This window comes from Mauremys mutica, chromosome 1, assembly GCF_020497125.1.
Source record: "Mauremys mutica isolate MM-2020 ecotype Southern chromosome 1, ASM2049712v1, whole genome shotgun sequence".
NCBI classification, from domain to species: domain Eukaryota; kingdom Metazoa; phylum Chordata; order Testudines; family Geoemydidae; genus Mauremys; species Mauremys mutica.
In genome coordinates, this window is record NC_059072.1 from 125,526,168 (window position 1) to 125,548,647 (window position 22,480).

The 22,480-nt window shown below is 41.7% G+C and overlaps 1 protein-coding gene across 1 annotated transcript in view; it reads left to right on the forward strand.

Annotated features, from left to right (window-relative positions):
* The window catches only part of SAMM50 (SAMM50 sorting and assembly machinery component), a 41,705-nt gene extending 36,739 nt beyond the window's left edge, over positions 1–4,966 (forward strand). Inside the window, exons 13-15 of the mRNA XM_044994731.1 lie at positions 868–1,014; positions 2,711–2,852; positions 3,716–4,966. Coding sequence (XP_044850666.1) covers positions 868–1,014; positions 2,711–2,852; positions 3,716–3,761 — 335 coding nt within the window. The 3' untranslated portion in view covers positions 3,762–4,966. The remainder of the gene's footprint in view (positions 1–867; positions 1,015–2,710; positions 2,853–3,715) is intronic.
* Positions 4,967–22,480: the final 17,514 nt, after the last annotated feature.

The following is a 22,480-nucleotide window of genomic DNA, read 5'->3' on the forward strand; positions in this document are numbered from 1 at the left end:
GCATGTAGGCTTGTTTAGGCTATTGTATCTTTACTCCTTACACATTCTTCTCTAAGCTTTCTCATTTTTAAAGGGATATTTAAAACTTGCCAATATCCGTCAAAGGGTATTAAGATAGTGTGTCTCTACCGCTAGTACTAAAACTAGTTCCGGCTGAGGCAGAGTTAATACTGCTTCAGCAGCCCTGCTTCTTTCTTAAGATATCATTGCAAGAGACAGGGCTAACAAAATGTCTTTGACCTTCAAGAGCCTCATCTGAATTGACTGATCTTTGAAATCTAGGTCACTTCTGTAAACAGTCTCCAGTGAGTCACCTTGGTCTTTTGCAAACTACCTTCTAAGATTTAAAAAACAAAATGTGGTTATAGTAGTGATCATACTGAATCTATATTTGAAACAGCATATGCTCATGTAGTTTATATATAAAACAATGGGGTTTGTATAGGGGAGAGAGAGTATAAACTGGGAGAGGGATTTGGGAGCCAGGAGCTTTGAGTTCTAATCCTTGCTCTATTACTGACTTCATGTGACTGTAAGTTAGTCACTCAATCATATCATTTCCCTTTCTTTAAAACAGGGATACCTGTTTCAGAGGTGTACAGTAGGTAGACTATGCTGAACACCTAATGGGTCCCTGCTTCCAAGAGCTAGTCTGAAGGAAGAGCACTGAGGAGAATTAAAGAGTGTTAGTTAAGTGTTTAGTTTATCCTTGTTGGAGGTGGGGACGGGGAGAGTTGGAAACCTCTGCTAAGTGGGATGTAGCTATATAAAGCAATTTAGGAAGTTCCTCCTGTATCGTGTGTAGAAAAGTTTCCTTTTGGTGTATTCCATGTTTAATGCTGTCTTTGTGATGTTTTCCTCGTGTAGGTGATTACCTTGGAGGAGAAGCCTATTGGGCTGGGGGCATGCACTTGTACACACCTCTCCCTTTTCGGCCAGGTCGGGGGGGATTTGGAGACCTCTTTAGAACACACTTCTTCCTCAATGCCGGAAACCTCTGCAATCTTAACTACGGTAAGACACACGATACTTATAAACCATTGCAACCTGATCCTCCTAGTCCAAAGAGCATAATAAAATTGTTAGATATTTGTTTACTCAAAGCTATTATTTATTGGCCCACTAAATTATATGCTGTAAAAGGCAATTTTTGGTAGCCCGCATATTTGACAGATCGTCAGGTAGAATGGTAACTTTAGTAAACCTCTGTCTACAGCACTTGGTTTTAAAGCCTGTTGGGCCAGGAACTTTTCAATTTGCAGAAGCGGTGGGTGGAAGTTGACTTGTGGTATTTCCATATGTTTGTTTGTTCACCTTCTGGTGTACTTGCTTAGGTATGGTCTGCACTATGCAGTTAGGTCGACATAAGGCAGCTTAAGTCAACCTAATTATGTCAGTGTCTACACGATGGCGTTCATCCTGCCAATATAAGTGCCCTACTACACCGACATAGTAACTCCATGTCCATGAGAAGTGTAGAGCTTATGTCAGTGTAGTTAGGGCAACAGTGTCTGTGTAGACACTGCTTTACTTAGATCGGTGTTGGCTGTCTTGTCAGTTTCTGGGCAGGTGCCATGGATCTGACAAGGCTGCCCAGCTCCCGGCAGGGATTGAAGCCCAGGTGGCTTCCCCCTACTCCTGGAGGAACTAGGAGCAGAGTGGGGTTGGCACCCGAGCTGAAAGACTGGACTCTCCGCTCCTCACACTGCGCCTCTTAGGTCGGTGGAAGCACTCCTGGTGAGGATACAGGGGGAGGGATAGCTCAGTGGTTTGAGCATTGGCCTGCTAAACCCAGGGTTGTGAATTCAATCCTTGAGGAGGCCACTAAGGGATCTGGGGCAAAAATCAGTACTTGGTCCTGCTAGTGAAGGCAGGGGGCTGGACTCGATGACCTTTCAAGGTCCCTGCCAGTTCTAGGAGATTGGTATATCTCTTATTATTATTATTATTATTATTATTAGATGTGCACCACCAATCCAGGGAGGGTAGTGTGGGCACACGCCAATGCAGTAATAATTGCAGTAGCTGTAATAGGTCAACTTACCTTTCTAGTGAAAATATACCCTTAGTGCCCGTTATCCCAGGCAGACTACTCTGAAGAGGGTTTGCAGGCAAACAGAAGAATCAAACTTGAATTCTATGCTCAGATTAATTAAAGTAGTAGTACAATAGCATGTCCAAGGGTGCAATAACTAATTACATTATCCCCTTTTCCCCCGCTTTACTCAGTCAGCTTCCTTTTTTTCCAAAGTGTCTCCCACTATTTTGCTGGAGATAGTGGGTGAGCACTAATATTATAGTGATATGTGTTACCTCTGTAGCTTGAAGGAAGAGGTGAATTAACTCATGCAGTGAAGGTTCATTTTATATACAGCTGAGCAGCATAGGAATCTGATTTCAATAAGTTTCTACTAATTTTAAGATGCTAATGCTCTCTCTAATACTGGGTACCATAACCAGGGAAATTAGAAAGTGACTCTTAAACATCAGAAAGGAAGTGCACAGAGTAGTGATTCCTGAATCTGAGATGGATCTGAGATGCTGAGGATCCATGGGAATTGTAGACACTTTGTATGTAGCGGGGTTAGATTGTTTTGTAGTGTATGTTCCAAAGTGCTAGTTATACTGGCCCTGAAAATGTAGGTGGCCCTTGAACTTCTTGATGGTGTGGTTTGATTTCCAATTTCCAAATGTTTCTTTTGCTTCTCAGGTGAAGGTCCCAAAGCTCATTTCCGGAAGCTGGCTGAGTTCATCCGATGGTCTTACGGTGCTGGAATAGTGCTCAGACTTGGAAACATTGCTAGATTAGAACTTAACTACTGTATCCCTATGGGAGTACAGAGTGGCGACAGGTTTGTGCTTTTATAGTTTATTTTATAATATTTAACTTTTAAGAGTACCTAGAATCTTATTAGTCTGCTTCAGTGAGAATTTTAGTCTTTTGTTTGTTCTTTATCTATTTATTCCTTGGAGATTTCTCAGCACTGGAGCACATTTCTTTTAGCCAATTTTTTCCACATTGGTTTCAGAAGTGCTTCTCAATTTAGAACCATTTATATCTCAGGTTTCAAAGTTCACTGAACTTTGAGTTCAACTGTTGAAATTGTATGAATAAAAGTGTGTCAGGTTCTATTTCTTTCCAATAAGGAAATATAGACTCAAACAGCTGTTGTTGTTTTTCCTTACCCATCCAAAAAATGTTAAAAGGTTACCAAATATAGAATTTCACACCTGGAAAAAGTGAGCTTTTTAGAAAGTTAGGCATTGATAATGGGAGGGCGGGGTTACGTTGCATTTTTCAGCCTGCTATGACTTTATCTACCAAGTGAATGGTATAATACACACTTGGAAAGCTTAACTGGAAATACAGTTTCAGAGTTTGCAAATAGACTTTTGCTGAGCGCAGGTTTTATTTTCTGAGTTGTTGCCATAGTTAAGATGGATCCTTAAAGTTTTATAGTGCCAAATTCTGTTACTTCATTGGGGCTAGAGGTGGTGTGAGAGAGTGTGGAATTTGGCCTGTAATCTTCTGTTACCAATAGGCCGAAAAGCATGGAAAATTTTTAGCGGAGCTTTTTTTTTTCTCAAAATATATTTGAATTGTAATTTTCCAAGGATTAAAAATAGTGAAAATCTGAGGGGGAAGGAACTGTCCAAAGAGAAACGAATACCTTCTGTATCACGCTAATACAAATGTATTGCCTTTTTCTTTCAGGATATGTGATGGTGTCCAGTTTGGAGCTGGAATAAGATTCCTATAATATTACAGAAAAACTTCACGCTTCTGTCAAAGAGAGCACTTGAATAAAATATGGCTCACAGTGATTCCAGGTTTTTTCTTCTTGAAGTATAAATATGCCTTTGAGTGATTAACCTCTCAGACTTCACAGGAAACTACATTAAAGAATTATGCTGGAAAGGTGCACTGTACCTCTGCTTTTTATCAAAGGCAAGTGGACTCTTTCATGGGATTTTAAAACTATTTTAACTTTTACTGAGGCTGTTGATACTTAAAATAAAAAAAAGGTATATTGGAAACCAGTGCTGGGGTAACTCCACAGCATAATAATTGTCAGTGGACCTCTTGTCTCATAAAGCCCTAACCCTTTCAAGTGCAAGCCTAACAGATGTTTAGGATGGCCCTACTATATACATATACCATTTAAATGTTAATACAGTGGGATATTCTTTCTGCACTTACATTATGCCAAGGTGGATGAATAGAGAGGATGCTGTGAAAAATTCCAGTATCAAGCACTTTTCAATGTGTAACAAGCATAATGGTTATACCTGCAGGAAATTACTCGGCTAAAAATACTGTTTTTGAAAGTTGTAGAATGAGCTGTACTGAAAATTGAACCCTAAAAACTTTGCCTGCCCTGTTCAAATTTTTGAACCCAACTGTCCTGAATGAATGAATAGTAAAATTCAAAAAATAGTTAGTAGACATCCTTGATTCAGAAACAGCTGATTTGTCAGACTCTCAGTGAAGCAGGCAGTTAAAATACTTTGTCATATTGTACTGTAGACAAGTCTTGCAGTAACAGGTTTAAAAGCTGCATTTTGTATTTTAATACTTTCTGCAGCAGTTGCCAAAAAAAAAAAAGTTGTCAACTTCTGTATTTGAGATCTGATACCTCTATGACATTACTTGGTTGTATATTAAAGGCCAGTTTTGACGTTAATATCTATTTCACTTTTAAATTGCACTCTGCTATAATGGCTAAGCATATTTGAGTTTTAAAAGCATTCTTATAAGATGCTAGTGTAAATCACTTCCCCTGTTCTAATGACTGCATTCAAGACACTTCAATAGATTTATTCCATATAAATTTAACACAGGTTTGTTAAATTGTCATTGAAATGTACCAGCACAGGCATAAAATCTGCTTGCCTTGCATCAAAATCTACTCGTTTGTTGTTGTAGAAATTAAAAATAAGTAATAAAATGACTCGTCCTGGAGAAGTAGTCTTGCATGTCAATTAATACAGCTTAACTATCTTACTTTGTTCAGTTGGTTTTCCTGGTGTCTTAAGTCCTTTTGAGCCATTGTCCAGTACTGATCCTCGACTAGAAAATAGTCAAGGGACTACTTGATCATTGGGCATGAACACATTCTCTTGACTCGCTTTGTCCTGCTGAATGCTCAGGTTTACCACACTTGCAAAATACTGTGACTTCAGTGGCTAAAGCTATAAAACCCAGCAGTGAAATCTTGGTCCTACTGAACTTAATGGCAAAACTCCCATTAACTTTAATGAGGCCAAGATTTCACCCTCAGATGTTTTGGTGTTGGTGAAAGTTGCTGCTCCACTCATAGTGATAACCCACTTAAAAATGGTATTGATTTGTATGGTTGTGTGAAGTTCTACTTTCCCAAACATCTGTCTGTTTTAAAACACTGCATCAACAGGATAGTGAACTTGAAATGAAGTGTATAGATTGTTAATAACAGGATAGCTTTAAAAAAGCTTTCTGATTGAATCATTAGCAGTGTATTGAAAAGCAAATGCAATTTAGTTCTTGAAATAAAAATTGACCACAAATTAATATTTAACAAAACAGTTATGAGAGAACTTTTTTACTGTTAAGCCTTATTATATTAAGGAGCTCAGCAAATGAGTGTTTTCTTGTAGTGTTGTTTATGCATTGACATAAAACCTTTTTTAGTAAGAGTGGGAATATTTACATAATAAAGGGTAACATAAGCATTCTTTCATAGAGTCAGAGTATCAGGGTTGGAAGGGACCTCAGGAGGTCATCTAGTCCAGCCCCCTGCTAAGCAGGACCAATCCCCAGACTGATTTTTGTCCCAGATCCCTAAATGGCCCCCTCAAGGATTGAACTCACAACCCTGGGTTTAGCAGGCCAATGCTCAAAGCACTGAGCTATCCCCCCCCTCCCCCATAATTCATGGCAATTAAAAGTATAATTTGTTCAAGCTTCTAAATTAGATGAATTTTACTAGCTTTATCACTCTCTCCGGAGATCTGAAAAGTTCCTTATGTACACGAGGCTTGTTGCCAGATGGAAAAACAGGTCAATTAAAATCTTGTACTTTCCAGGGCTAGAGAATACCAAGGCCACAACCATCAGTCATTTTAAAAGGCAAGGTTACATGCCTGAATTGAATCCTAAACAATCTATAAAAATTGCTTCAGTTTTCACACTAAGAAATTACAGTTAATCCCAACCTTAATTTCCAGAAATCTGATCTGATATTGAACTGTTGAGGGATAATGAAAGACAGAGTTGTTTTTTGGCATATATTGCCTTTATACGAGTTAATGTGGTAAGTGTATAAGTATTTCCCTGAAGCAATCATATAAAACACTATTACTTCCAGGGATCACTCCAGGCTAGCATAGTTGTAGTTGACATACCTCCAATTGAAACTTATTGCTGCGGCCTCTGTGGATATGTCTACACTGCAATATGAGTTGAGAATTAATGGGACTTGTCATCTGACCCTCTGTTAGAGAACCCAGGGCTTGAGTGTCTACAATGATTGTCAACCATAGGTTGTTAATTTTCTAACCTAGATTTGAACCCAGAACTCCTGTATCCGCACTGCAGCACACAGACCAGAGTCAACCATATCCTTGAATCCCTATCACCCTCCCAAAATGTGGCCACTCTAGCTCTTCGGCTTGTGGTGCATTGTGAGAAAACTTGACTGTGCACCCTGCACAGTACTGGAAGTTTGAACCAATCACAACACATCCTCGTGAGCAGTCATATTGGTCTGTGTGCTCCACAGCAGCTGAAGTGAGCAACATGGAGGAGGCGCCTTTTGAAGAACTACATTTGCTTGCACTTTCACTCCTGTGTCAGAAATGGGCAGAGCTTCCATAAGACACTGGTGGACATTTCAGCTGCATTGTCTGATCTGCTGAAGGGCACCTGATAGAGTTATGAGGAGGGGACACAGGCATGGCAGAGTCAAACTGGCTGATTCTGCTCATGACAATCAGGACAGCTGCTAATGCCCCCAGACTTAGACTGACATTTCTGGAGCAGAGTGGTCAGACCACGTTGTCATGCAGACATGAGGTGATCTGCAGTTGGTCCAGAACTTTGTGAGCAGCTTGTCCGAACCTTTCAGCATGAAGGCCCACCTAAGGGCAGCCATGCTAGTCCAGAATCAGGTCACTATAAATATCTGGAAGATGGCCACCCCAGATTGCTACAGGTTTGTTGCCAGCATAGGCACAGACTCCATGGGTGCTGTGGGGCTGGAGCACCCATAGGGAAAATTAGCGGGTGCTCCACACCCACTGGCAGCCAAGCTTTCCCCCCCCCCACCCTCCCCAAAACATGCTGCATCCCTGCTCCCCCTCCCTCCGAGCACTCCCTGCCCCCTCTGCCACCTAATAGCTGTTTGACGACACTTAGGACTTCCTGGGAGGGAGGGACGGGGAGGAGCGGGGACGTGGCATGCTATGGGGAGGAGGCAGAGAAAAGGCAAGGCAGGGGTGGGGACATGGGGAAAGGGGTGGAATGGGGGTGGGAAAAGGCAGGGCGGGGGGGTTGAGCACCCACTGAGCAGAGGGGAAGTCAGGGCCTATAGTTGCCAGCCAGTTTGGTGTTGCAAATTCAATTGTGGGTAAGGTGGCAGCAAAGGTTCTGAGGCAATCAGGCATGTAGTTTACCCCAAAGTGGTGTTCATAAAAAGTATACCTGAGGTATTTGCTGGCTTTGAGGCAATGGAGTTTCCAAATTTTATTGGGGCCATTGATGAGACTCATGCCCATAGTTTGCCCTCCTCAATTTTTACATAAATTGCATAAATTTACATAAATTGCAAAATTATGCAGGTCCTTGAGAACTACAGAGGTCATTCTATGAATAGCAATGTGGGTCACAGTGGGAAAAGTTCATGATTTGTTTTGTTTTAAATCAAGCATCTACATTCATGGACAGGCTGGGACACTGTTCCCACCAAATGGCATTGTCACAAACAGTTATTGTTACTCTGAGGGACCCTGCATACCTCTTGCCTTCGCTTATGAAACCATAACCTGATATCAGAGGTCCTGGCAAAAGACAACAGTTTAATTACACTCAGCAGGTGTAGAATGGTGGTTGAATGAGCATTTGGCAAATTGAAATCCTGTTTGACAGGGCTTGGCTACACTTACAAATTTGCAGCGCTGCAGCAGGGTGTGAAAACACACCCTCTCCAGCGCTGCAAATTGCGGCGCTGCAAAGCACCAGTGTGGTCAAAGCCCCAGCGCTGGCTCCCAGCGCGGCTCCCAGCGCTGTCCGTTATTCCCCACAGGGAGGTGGAGTACGGACAGCGCTGGGAGAGCTCTCTTCCAGCGCTAGCGCTTTGACTACACTTAGCGCTTTGAAGTGTAAGTGTAGCCAAAGCCGGAGATGGGTTTCGACTGCTTGCAAACAAGCAGAACTCCATGGCCATCCTAACACCATCTCCCTCCCCAGCATGTTTCTGGGCAAAATTCAAACCACTCTTATTTTGGGGCAAATGACTCATTTGTGGACTATATTTAACTAAAACTTACTCAATTTGTAAATGGAACACAGTTCCACCTCTCCTCGCCCCTCCCCCAGTTCATTGCTTTCAGATAGTCTGTTAGACCATTGAGTGGTCACAGAGCAGTGTACTTACAACAGTGGCCAGGTAAGGTTATTTTTAACAAACAGGAATGCCCTAGCAAAGAAACTAACAGTAAAAACTGAAACCAAATTTTTACTTGAAAAGGTACTTTTCAAGTAAACACTGTTAGTTTCCTGACTGCCGATTTGAACCCCATGTGCTGGAGATAAGAGGTGGGGGTGAGCAAAGGCATGGGCATACAATCTGCCATTAGTGGATACATTTTTGCATTTGGTTCATAGAACATAAGAGTGGCCCTACTGGGTTAGATCAAAGATCCGTCAGCCCAGTATCCTGTCTTCCGACAGTGGTAAATGCTTGGTGCTTCAGAGGGAATGAAGAGAACAGGTAATCATCAAGTGATCCATCCCCTGTTGCTCATTCCTAGCTTCTGGCAAACAGGCTAGGGCCACCATCCTTCCTGTTGATGAATAAATTCATGGAGGATAGGTTCTTTTTTGAACCCTGTTATAGTCTTAGCCTTCAAACATCTTCTGGCAAAGAGCTCCACAGGTTGATTGTGCATTGTATGAAGAAATACTTCCTTTTGTTTGTTTTAAACCTGCTGCCTATTAATTTCATTTGGTGACCCCTAGTTCTTGTGCTATGAGAGAGTAAACAACACTTCCTTATTTACTTTCTCCACACCAGTCATGATTTTATAGACACCTATCATATCCCTGCCTTAATTGTCTCTCCAAGCTGAAAAGTCCCAGTTTTATTAATCTCTCCTCACTAATCTCCCATTCCCCAGTAATAAACATTAAAACAGAGACAAACTGTACAGGCCTTGGAGTGGCTTCTGCCTGTTCCCTGTCTTCTGCAGGCTCCATAGTGGCTGTTCTCTGGTGGGGGGCATCAAAAAGCTGCTTTGAGTAAATACCCAGGATGTGCAGCTGCTGCAGCAATGCCGTCTCTGGAACCGGTTTCAGTAACAGCCATTCTTCGAGTGTTTGCTCATGTAGATTCTGTTCTAGGTATGCATGCGCCCATGGGCGTGTTTGGAGATTTTTGCCTTAGTGGTACCTGTGGCGCCTTCTAGAGTGCAATGCTCATGCCACAGTATATCAGGCGCCACTGGCCCCTATGCCCTCTCAGTTCATTCTTAGCGCCTGTGGTGGTCAGTTGGAGCATCTTTCTCGCTTAGCAAGCGCTAGCGGTTTCTCCTCTTTGAACTTTGTGCCTTAAGGCCTTTCTACATAGTTTGCCTTTAATAGTGTTAAGTAATTGGAAGGTCTCCTTGGTGGCTATAACTTTGGCCAGTAGGGTGTCAGATCAGGATGCTCACATTGGAGCTACCTTATATGGTCTTCTATAAGGATAAGGTCCAGCTGCGTCCACACCTGGCTTTTCTGCCCAAGGTCCTCTCCTAGTTTTGTACTGGTCAAGACATATACTTGCCAGTCTTTGGTCAAAGCCTCATGTGATAGATGAGGAATGCAGGCTTCATACCCTGGATGTCAGGCAGGCACTAGCCTTCTACATAGATAGAACCAAGCCGTTCTGTAAGTCACGGTTTGTTGCTGTGGCAGACAGGATGAAGGGTTGCCCAGTGTCTGCCCAGAGAATCTCATCTTGGATCACTGCCTGCATCTGCTACTGTTGTGAGATGGCAAAGGTGCCCCTGCTGGCGATCATGACGGCTCACTCAACTAGAGCACAGACATCATCGGCAGCCTTCCTGGCGCAGGTGCTGATCCAAGAAATATCTGGCTACCACCTGGTCATCCATCCACACATTCACATCTCATTACATACTTACCCAGCAAGCTTGAGATGACGCTGCCTTTGGCAGAGCAGTGCTGCAAGACTGAACTCCAAGCCCACCTCCAAGGATCCTGCTTGAGTAACCTAGAATGGAATCGACATGAGCAAGCACTCGAAGAAGAAAAACTTACCTACCTTTTTGTAACTGTTCAAGATGTGTTGCTCATGTCCATTTCATTATCTGCCCTCCTGCCCTCTGTTGGAGTTTGACAACTCAGAGGGCGTGGGACCGGCAGCGCCTGATATATCGCAGCATGAGCGTGGCATTCTAGAGGGTGCCACAGCCGACCCTACAGCTACCACTAAGGCAAAAATCTGACTCTGCACACACCTAGAATGGAATGGACGTGAGCACCACATCTCAAAGAACAATAGTTACGAAAATGTAGGTAACTGGTTTTGTTTTGGTTTTTTTGCTGGCCTCTCTCAGAACCAGCTGCTGGGTCCATCAATCCTCATGCTGGATTCTGGAGCCAGCTGAGTACCATCCTGGCTGACCAGATCAGCGTACACCACCATTGGCTTCATGCTCAGTGCAGTACCCAGCATCCAGTCAAACTCCTCATAAAATGGCTATGATGTCTGCAAGTTGCCGAAAGTACAGTTCTGGTCCCTGGTTTTCTGGTACTCTGTCTTCAGCTGCTTAATCTGCTCCCTGCACTGGTGACGGGTCCAGTAAATTTGCAATGCTGCCAGTTTTTTGGCTATTTGCTAATTATGCCTGGTCATTCCTGGTACGCTTGCTAAAGTGCTGTTGTGCCGACCTCACACCAGAGATTCCCCAAACTCTGACTGTGCTCCTGCAACCATGAAGCAAACAACTTCTTCTGTTTCCAATGGAGATTGACCAGAACATTCTCTGAAAGGGTTTGCTCAGTGGTCAGAAAACAATGGAAGGGTTAATGCTCACTCACTGAACAATGAGGAAGCATTTTTGTAGCCCTTAAACTGGTGACTTACACATCTCTTCAGCTAGAGGTAGGTTGAGATGCTTTTACTTTTTAACCCTGCCCAAGAATTTATGACAAATTGGAAAAACATTTAATTACTCAACTTTCAATAGGACCAGGATACTTTTTTTGTGAAAATCCCTTGGGCTCATTATTAGCTGTAGGTGATCAGGATCCATATTGCCTATATTATCTGAAAGATGGTATCCTCAGCTGCATTGTCCCCTCCCATCATGGTAAGGCAGTAGTATGGGTGGTCAACGGTAATGCAGGAGGAATAATATCACCTTATGAACTGCCACCCCTGCTTCCTCTAGCAGTGAGATCTCTCTTTAAACTGTTCCATCCATGTGAAAAGCTACTCCCCTGCTTTTACACTCGTGACAGCTGACAGGATCATAGCACAATATTTGACAAAAGAATAAACTGCCAGTGTGATTTGATTCTTCTATAAAAAAATTTATTTCACAGCTTGGAAGCAGGATTACTATGACATTAGTAAAGGTAATTGCTTTGCAGTTTAAAAAAATCCCCACATTTTAAAATTAGATGCTTCTAAACAGGAGAACATTATTGGGGCAAATGAGTTAAGAAAAACCACTACATTTTAAGCATTACCCAGGCTTCTGCTTAATGTCAATGGAAGTACATAGAGGGGAAGAAGCTAATATTCTGGCACTTTATTACTATATGTGAGACAATGCCTGACAAGTGATCAGCAATAATTTGTTCTGAAACATTGATGAGATAATGCCCATGGGATAGGCAATGTTTGATGAAGGGGATGTTATGACAGCACCAACCATGAGCTTATAGAATCAAAACCGTCTTAGGTGTAATAAAACTGGCAGGGTACAAACATGGACTATGTGTTAGATTATGCCACCTTGGCTCACAGGTAGTTGCTCACCCAACCAGTTCCATTGACTTCAATGAAACTCCTCATGCAAACAATTGCTTGCCATTCTGAATAAGGAAGTCACACTTGGGCCCCATCTAAATTGTAATTAAGGAAAATAGTAATACCAGGCGCTTATAATGCTTTCCATCCACCGATCTCAAGGGTGGGGTTCACAAAGGTACATTGGCATCAAAATCCTGTGTTTAGGTCCTATTGGGATCTGCAAGACTCCTGCTGCGCTGCTGCCTAACCCTGAAGGAGTCTAAATTTGTGCAGTAAAACTTCCCTAAGTGCTTATATTTCTGCCTTTGAGCATGTGCCCTGCTGCCTCACACAGTGTAGGGATGCCTGTCTCCTACTTAAGCCCTATAGCAGGGTTTCTCAACCTGTGGGTCAGGACCCACAACTGGGTTACTAGAATGTTTCAAAGGGTTTGTAGCAGCTCCTGTCCCATGGGGCTGGCTGGACTTGCTTTTCCTTTCTGCACCAGGCACTACAACCTCTGGGGTACCAGCACCACTCATGTTTAAAGCCAAGCTGTTATGATAATGGGAGTCCAGGTAGGCCAAATGTGAGTGAGGTGGCACTGCAACCCATGAGCCAAGTCACAATTCCACTCTCACAAATTTGACCCCAGGGAGGGGCAAACCTGAGCAATGCCACAACCCCAAAGGCTGCTATGCCTGAAGCGGAGAGCCAACCCCACAACACGGGAGCGGCCACTGCATGGGGAGTGCTGGGCAGGACCCTGCCTCTCTCCTGGTTCAGATCCAACCAAAACCACCTTAGGGCCTCCACCCCTAGATTATTTACTAGGTCACAACAGGCCGTAAACATTTACGAGTGGGGCCTGATCCTGAAACAGTTGAGAACCACTTCCCTTGAGAAATTCATTAACCAGGAGAAGATAGGCACTTCTCTGCATAAGTCATGTGCAGGGCTTGATCCGCTAAGCATGCTCACAGGCCACTTAACTCCACACAAAACAGTTTGGGAGAGGGAGGAGAACCTCCCTTGTAATTATTTGCCCAGTGGTTAGAGCACTCAGTTGGGATGTGGGAGAGCATGGGTTCAAGCCCTACCCCTGCCTGATGAGAAGGGATTCAAAAGAGATCTGCTACCTCTCAGGAGAGTGCTCTAGCCACTGAGCTATGTGGGACTCCCTCAGTCTCTCCAGCGGAAGTTCCATTTCAATTGAATAATTAAGTATTAATGGGGAATGGACCCCCAAAAGAGTAAGTCATCCTTACTCTATTGCCCAGTGGGCAGGGCACCTCCCTGCAACCCCAAGTTAGGTGCTCAACTTGGTGAGGGCGGCAGGGCTTAGGACACACCCCTCTGGTCAACATCTCCCATTGGCTACCTTAGGCAGCTCCCCACCAAGCATGCTGGCTTTGTGGATCGCATTCTAAGGCACCTGTCACTGCCCGCATCATACAGGCACCTAACTCAGGAGCACAGTGTTGTTCCTGTGATTTTCTAGGCCCCCATGATGCTCAGCATCACTACTCTTAGGTCCTTTTGTGAATCTAGCCCAATGTGCTTTACAAAGGAGGTCAATATTGTCATCCCAAAATAAACACTTAAAATGACCAGCTGTCACTTCATACCCATCAGTACCCTGAGTTTCATATAGGACAACAACATGCAGGACTAACTACCTAAAATGGGTGGGATTCAGAATCTGTATGATTTTAAACCTGCTCTACAAGCCTGCTTTTCACACAGGTTACCACTGTATGGGTAGCTATTGCTAGTAGGGTTTTCGCAGGACTTCTCTGACCACAGCATGAGGAGGCTTTTTTTCCTCAAAACCGTGCAGCCAAATCTAGAACAGTTTTACAACACTGTCCGGAGTGGTTCATGCTAGAACCCTATTAGCTACTGCTGTGCTTACAGCAATGTTTAACCCATGCTGGGAATGGCCTTATTGTACTGAATGGATACTGTGCCAGTCAGATTAGTGCAAGTTAAACAATGTCCCAGGCGGGAGGGGAGTCAGCCTGCAACCAGTGAATTTAGCGTATATACAAATAAAATAATCTTGGCTACTTTGCATAAGCTAGTCTTCAATTCAATAAAATACACCATCTGTCTTTTAAACTATTCTGAAGCAAGTCAGTAGCATCAGTTAACTAGCACAGTCTTAACTCAATAAAACCTGTCACTCACTTGGTATAACAGAAAAAAGTATTGTAACTGTAAATATTGTCAACTGCAGTGGCGCTCAACCTTTCCAGACAACTGTAAAACAAAAACTCCAAAGGTAATAAAAAATTTTTTAAGTACATCAGAAGCAGGAAGCCTGCTAAACAACCAGTGGGGCCCCTTGATGATCAAAATACAAAAGGAGCACTTAAAGACGATAAAGTCATTGCAGAGAAACTAAATGTATTCTTTGCTTCAGTCTTCACAGCTGAGGATGTTAGGGAGATTCCCAAACCTGAGCAGGCTTTTGTAGGTGACAAATCTGAGGAACTGTCACAGATTGAAGTGTCACTAGAGGAGGTGTTGGAATTAATTGATAAACTTAACAGTAACAAGTCACCGGGACCAGATGGCATTCACCCAAAAGCTCTGAAAGAACTCAAATGTGAAGTTGCGGAACTATTAACTAAGGTTTGTAACCTGTCCTTTAAATCAGCTTCGGTACCCAGTGACTGGAAGTTAGCTAATGTAACGCCAATATTTAAAAAGGGCTCTAGGGGTGATCCCGGCAATTACAGACCGGTAAGTCTAACGTCGGTACCGGGCAAATTAGTTGAAACAATAGTAAAGAATAAAATTGTCAGTCACATAGAAAAACAAACTCTTGAGCAATAGTCAACATGGTTTCTGTAAAGGGAAATCGTGTCTTACTAATCTATTAGAATTCTTTGAAGGGGTCAACAAACATGTGGACAAGGGGGATCCGGTGGACATAGTGTACTTGGATTTCCAGAAAGTCTTTGACAAGGTCCCTCACCAAAGGCTCTTACGTAAATTAAACTGTCATGGGATAAAAGGGAAGGTCCTTTCATGGATTGAGAACTGGTTAAAGGACAGGGAACAAAGGGTAGGAATTAATGGTAAATTCTCAGAATGGAGAGGGGTAACTAGTGGTGTTCCCCAAGGGTCAGTCCTCGGACCAATCCTATTCAATTTATTCATAAATGATCTGGAGAAAGGAGTAAACAGTGAGGTGGCCAAGTTTGCAGATGATACTAAACTTCTCAAGATAGTTAAGACCAAAGCAGATTGTGAAGAACTTCACAAAACTAAGTGATTGGGCAACAAAATGGCAAATGAAATTTAATGTGGATAAATGTAAAGTAATGCACATTGGAAAAAATAACCCCAACTATACATACAACATGATGGGGGCTAATTTAGCTACAACGAGTCAGGAAAAAGATCTTGGTGTCATCGTGGATAGTTCTCTGAAGATGTCCACGCAGTGTGCAGAGGCGGTCAAAAAAGCAAACAGGATGTTAGGAATCATTAAAAAGGGGATAGAGAATAAGACTGAGAATATATCATTGCCCTTATATAAATCCATGGTACGCCCACATCTCGAATACTGTGTACAGATGTGGTCTCCTCACCTCAAAAAAGATATTCTAGCACTAGAAAAGGTTCAGAAAAGGGCAACTAAAATGATTAGGGGTTTAGAGAGGGTCCCATACGAGGAAAGATTAAAGAGGCTAGGACTCTTCAGCTTGGAAAAGAAAAGACTAAGGGGGGACATGATAGAGGTATATAAAATCATGAGTGATGTTGAGAAAGTGGATAAGGAAAAGTTATTTACTTATTCCCATAATACAAGAACTAGGGGTCACCAAATGAAATTAATAGGCAGCAGGTTTAAAACAAATAAAAGGAAGTTCTTCTTCACGCAGCACACAGTCAACTTGTGGAACTCCTTACCTGAGGAGGTTGTGAAGGCTAGGACTATAACAATGTTTAAAAGGGGACTGGATAAATTCATGGTGGCTAAGTCCATAAATGGCTATTAGCCAGAATGGGTAAGAATGGTGTCCCTAGCCTCTGTTCGTCAGAGGATGGAGATGGATGGCAGGAGAGAGATCACTTGATCATTGCCTGTTAGGTTCACTCCCTCTGGGGCACCTGGCATTGGCCACTGTCGGTAGACAGATACTGGGCTAGATGGACCTTTGGTCTGACCCGGTACGGCCTTTCTTATGTTCTTATGTACCCCTTTCAGGAATCTGATTTGTCTTGCGTACCCCCCAAGTTCCACCTCATTTAAAAAACTACTTGCTTACACAATGAAACATAAAAATACAAAGAAGGGTCACAGCACACTGTTACTGAAAAATTACTGATATTCTCATTTTTACCCTAGAATCAATAAAATAAATCAATTGGAATATAATTTCAAACACCATTCCGTTGACACTCAATTATAAATGACCGCTTCACATATTTAAAATATTGAACTAAGTACAAAACTTTGCGTGCAGCTTAAAATAGAGGCAAATGGAAAAACCATGGGGAAAGAACTTGGGCAACATTCAAATGACTCCTCATTGTTAAAGGTACATCCTTTACTTCACATATGATTAAATCAAAAGCAGGTCTTGCACCAAGTTCCAAATATAATCCTGTATTCCTAATAGGACATACTATATATAGTGGACCAATGTCTTTTGATGAAAGAGACAAGCTTTCAGGCTCCACAGATCTCTTCATACACACTCTGGCAGATTTCCTAATGAATACTCAGTCAAAGGAATTGCATGGCTGGTATGCAAGGCAACACCGGAAATGTGATTTTTCTAGGATATATAATACTGGTGTATTATTCAGTCTGGAAGGTGCTTAGAAGACTAATGCAGTTTGCCTTCCTGGTGCTCTTGCATCCTTTCCTTAGAGGCACCTTGTACTCTGCTTCAAGCTTCTAGGCCTTCTGCATCATGGATCAAAAAAGCCATGTCAGGAAAACTGGCCGTGAACTAAATAATGTTTTTAAGGACTAACAACTAGTAGTGTTATACCGACTTAAGTTATTCATCCTCAATGTAGAAAAGTGGATCATTTGCTCAGACCCATTTAATCTGACTTAGAATGAAGATCTCCAATATTCTAGAATATTTTCCCTCTGAGAGGCTTATGCACTGTCTGACAGGTCCAGGTCACACTCCTGTCTTCTCCTTTGTCTCCAAAGAGTATTCAGACACCTTTCGTTGTTAAGCCCCACCATGCAATTTATTTCATTACTCTTTCCACCAGCTCATTTATCCATACACAGGGTTGACAACATCAGTTTTACCTCCATCTTCTACCAAGGGAAGGGCAGTGATCTTTCCACCCAGAGAAACTCCTTGGTTCTGGCTCTGTTAGCTTGCCTCTCCCTAGCACTTTCTTCCTGTGCCACCTTCTACCCTCTGAATTAATGAGATAATTAGCACTTTAGCCTTCCCCAGCCAATTCTAATCCACTAGGTAGGCAAATCAGGTCCACCCCAGGAGAGTTAATTGGTGCTGAAGTGATCAGAGTGCTAGCTCAGGTATTGATGCCTACCACTCCATCACACCTTCCCTGTCCTGGTCCCTAATAAGCCTCTCTCTCCTTCTTTTGTATATGCAGCAGCTATTTAGTCCATTTTTGCTTATTCCCTAAATTTTACCAGTTCTATTTTTACATATTATTCTTCCCCCTCCCCCCCCATAAAAGGGAGACACAGGTAGATTTGAAGATGTTTGCATACAGTATTTTACATTTCATGTGTTGTATTTTTCTGATTTGCTGGCATACTTAAGTTAGTGAAGGTTTATATGCTCTCTGGACTGCATTTTTAGCTCATGAGCTTTACTGAGTCATACTTTAGTACTTTACTGATTCAACCATATAATGTACTCTACCAGTTGCACACCCATTTATTTCAATGGCTGCATGGGATGCTGCAGTACTTAATTTTCCATGTCGCTAAAAATGATGCATATTTTAACACTTCAGTGGAAACTTTAGGAAATGAAAAATGCACTCTGCCAGTCACGCTGCTGATCAACGTTTGTTTGTTTAGCAGTTTCTAGTATATATTTTCTGGATTCAGTTACCTTATTTCAATGTATTCAAAGATTGAAAACATCAGTTTGGAAAGCTGCCTCATTTGCGCTATGCAAATAAGATGAAATTAGTTCCTTTATTAATTGCATGTTTTTCCCAAAGCTGTATGCAGACCTAAAATTGTGTGAACAAGGTAGGCAGTAAAATACTTTCTCTAGACCTCCCTAAATTATATAAAAACTACCACCATATTTGCCTCTTCTTGCAAGTCTCTTCCCCCCTCAAAAAATATTATAGTAGTATGAGAGGATTTTATTTAGGATAGAAAAATACTGAAGAGTGACCAGTATACTCTCTAAAGGTGAAATTCATCTCTGTGTAGACAGCCCATACATCACTTGGGTCCCTACTTAAGGAGTATAGAGGCCTTGTGATTGCTTGTAAGTATTTGCATTGCACATAAAAAAAAGCCTCATAGGATATATATTCCATTTAGTAAAGTGCAGCTTGGCTACCAAAGTACATCTACAAAGTGTTTAAATCTTCCTAGTACAATAGCTAAATCACAGAATTATGCAATTCCACCCCCATATTATGGAAATACTTCTGCTAAAATGCGCTTATTAAGAATCTAACCCAGTTGTAAGAGACAGCCATGCACATACTGAAATCTAAGAAACACAGGAATGTTTCACCAAGATATGTGTTTTTATTATGCAAACCCAGGCAGCAAGATATGCATCTCGGTTACAGCTCAAAGAAGAGAAACATTAATCAGAACAATGTAACATTTAGTTAAGTCAGAGTATATATACACACGTGTGAGCAAAATGGAATGCTTAATGCTTTCAATGCGCTTTGTGTTTTCAGTGCACTTAACAGATCACAAAAAGTAAAATTCAGCCCTGGGCAGAAAGCCAGCAAGAGACCTTACATCACTTAAGTTCTATTTTGAGTGTTTAGGTGGGACTTAAGTGATGCATAGGCCTTGCATGGATCCTTTGTATAGGGCAGAGGTTCTCAAACGGGGGTGGGGTGGGGTGTCACAAGGTGGTTACATGGGGGTGGTGAGCTGACAGCTCTGAGCCCCCATTAAATTAAATCTCCCCTCCCCATTTTAAATGTATAATAGGTCGTCAGAGGCTTGCTGTGTGAAAGGAGTCACCAGTACAAAAGTTTGAAAACCAGGTATGGGGGCAATTTCACTCCCAGTGAGGTGGTATGATTCATATCACACGTCATTTCCATATCCTCTGCCTCAGAAATTCTAAAAGCTGCTGCACAGGGCCACACTGTTGTTTCAAGCGGCAGGGATTATTTATTCCTCCTATGGAGAAGTATCAAGACTTAAAAAACCCCAAAACAAACAAAAAAAAACCCCTCAAAACAGTCTTCATACACAAACATGCTACTGGATCAATCCACAGATCAAATACCTTCAGGGCTTGCGGGAGGAATGTCTGATTAAAATAGGGACAATGGGGCGTCTAAGGCCTTGTCTACAGTTCTACTTTACAGCGCTGCAACTTTCTCGCTCAGGGGTGTGAAAAAACACTCCCCTGAGTGCTGCAAGTTTTAAGCGCTGTAAAGTGGCAGTGCAGACAGTGCATCTGCTACTGTCCTCGTGGGGGAGGTTTTTTTACAGTGCTAGGAGAGTTCTCTCCCAGCACTGGTGCCGCGACTACACAGTCACGTTAAAGACATACCCTGAAAGCACAAACTACTTTGTTTTGTGTTTAGGATTACAGCAGGCATGAGGAGCTCCAGAAAATCCTGCAGATTTCAGAAGACATAACATGTCCATGTGCTAAAGGCTTAATATTTTTTAAAACCTTGTGTATTATAGTACAGCAGTGATCCTTGAAGAAACAGAGTTCTAGGTTACGGGGTACCTGAGGGAGGATAGTTTAGTGGTTAGAACTTGGAAGTGGGAGTTCTGAGTAGTGCTTACATTCTCATTGTGTCACCATGGGCAAATCATTTAGGTCCAGCTCCACAAAGGTATTTAGACACTTAAGCCCCAGTGATTTAAATGGGTGGTAGGCACCTAAGTACCTTTGGGAATCCGGGCCTTACTCCCTCTGTGCCTCAGTTTCCTCACCTGTAAAATGGGAATAATAGTTCCCTGGCTCACCAGGGAGGCAGGATAGAGAAAATACTGCAGTAAAAGGTAAATACTGTGGTGGGAGTAAATACTAATAAGTGTTAACGGTACCCACTGCACTGTGCTTTCCAGCCCAAGCTTTCCAAGTGTTTTAGCAGTATTAATGGATTAAGCTGAAGAGTTCCCTTATGAGGTAGGCATTATTCACATTTAAACAGAGGAGATGGAGGACTAGAGAAGTGAAGTGTCCTACATAAAGAAGGGAAGTCTGATGGAGCTAGGAACAAAAACCAGATCTCCTGTTCCAAGTCATATTCCTTAACCACATGAACCATCCTTTTCCTGGGAGAAAGAGAAATTGACTGCAATACCATATACTATTGTATAATTGTTACATTTATCTGCTTAACAACCAAGCAAGGGGGTACTTTTATCATTAAAGGCCAAATTCAATGAAATATTTTGTTCACTGATCACCTCAGCTCACATCTGTTAAGTACAGGGGCATATGACCAAGTGGCAGGCCACAAGGGCCTGAGTTCTAGTCTTTGCTGAGTAGGATACGTGATAAGAAGATGGCAGGTATGGAGCTCCTGAGTTTTTCTTTTGCTGAATACTGAGATTTTTGACAAGTCACTTGTCTTCTGTGACTCTATTAATCCCAAAGAGAAAACTAGCTAAAGAGCAGGAAGCTCACTGTGAACCAAATGCGGCATCTGGAACTGAGGTTGTGGAAGTGACTTTGCCACTTATCCCCTTGCCACTGATCAATGCCAGTTTTTATAGTGAGTCCCAACTATATCTTGGGCCTCATCATACCCTGACACTGTATCACTAAGTAAGCATGTTGTTTTACAACATGATTCAAATATCTTGGCAATTTGATTTTGTAGGACAAATATTTCATGTCTGCTTTCACAATATTCTCATCTAGTAACCACATAGTTAACCACCTGGACTGTAACCTGGATGTTTTTAGTAGGTACTGCCTGCATTTAGGCCCTGATCCTGAAAAGACTAATGTGCTTGCAATGTGACTAGTCAAGGGGACTGCTCCTGGTGGTAAAATGATGCACACGCTTACGTCTTTGCAAGATGTGAAATTTAGTAGCCATGCTTTTACTATGAAAGTCACAGGCAAAAGTAATTAAATTTATTAGAGGTTGTAGTTTCCAAATAAAAGTATTTACTAAATGGCAAACCTAACAAATTCATTACAATAGCAGTTTACAGTACAATGTTAAAAAATAAAGAAATGTTTCATTATATAGCAGTATTGACTTTATGAGTTGTTGTCTATATTCAGAAGATATAACAGTAAAATATTTACTCTTGATCGCTCCTACTAACAGAGATAATTGAAAGTCAGGTTGAAAACACTACCTGATTCACAAGGACAATAGGCGGCTTAAATAAAGGGGCACTGTAAACTTGAAATCTAGTCAATTTTTAAAAAGTTAAAAGTAGCTCATGGTTCTCTACTTGTAATTGAGATCTGCTGTCAGTTTTGGTGCTTTAACCCTATTTTCATATAAAATGTTTCCCTCCTCTGTTGATTTGTGAAAAATTCACACAAACAACAGGGGCAGGTGACTAACCCTTATCATGCAAGGAACACCATGAAATTAACTATACACAAAGTGTGGTCAAATGCACAAAGAAAACAAACCAAAGCAATAGAGGAATTAAAAAAAAATCTCTCATCTTTCAGTTACAGCCACATTAGATGTTACTTGTAACAATAGCAGGGAAAAGATTTTCACTAGGGCTGTCAATTAATCGCAGTTAGCTCACACGATTGACTCAAAAAAATGAATCACGATTTCAAAAAATTAATTGCATTTAGTCCCAGTTTTAATTGCACTGTTAAACGGTAGAATACCAATTGAAATGTATTAAATATTTTTTGATGTTTTTCTACATTTTAAAATATATTGATTTCAATTACAACACAGAATACAAAGTGTACAGTGCTCACTTTATATTTTTATTTAAAATATTTGCACTGTAAAATGATAAACAAAAGAAACAGTATTTTTTTTAAATCAATACATTTTAAAATTTTGAAAACATCAAAAAATATTTAAATAAATGGTATCCTATTATTGTTTAACAATGCAATTAATTG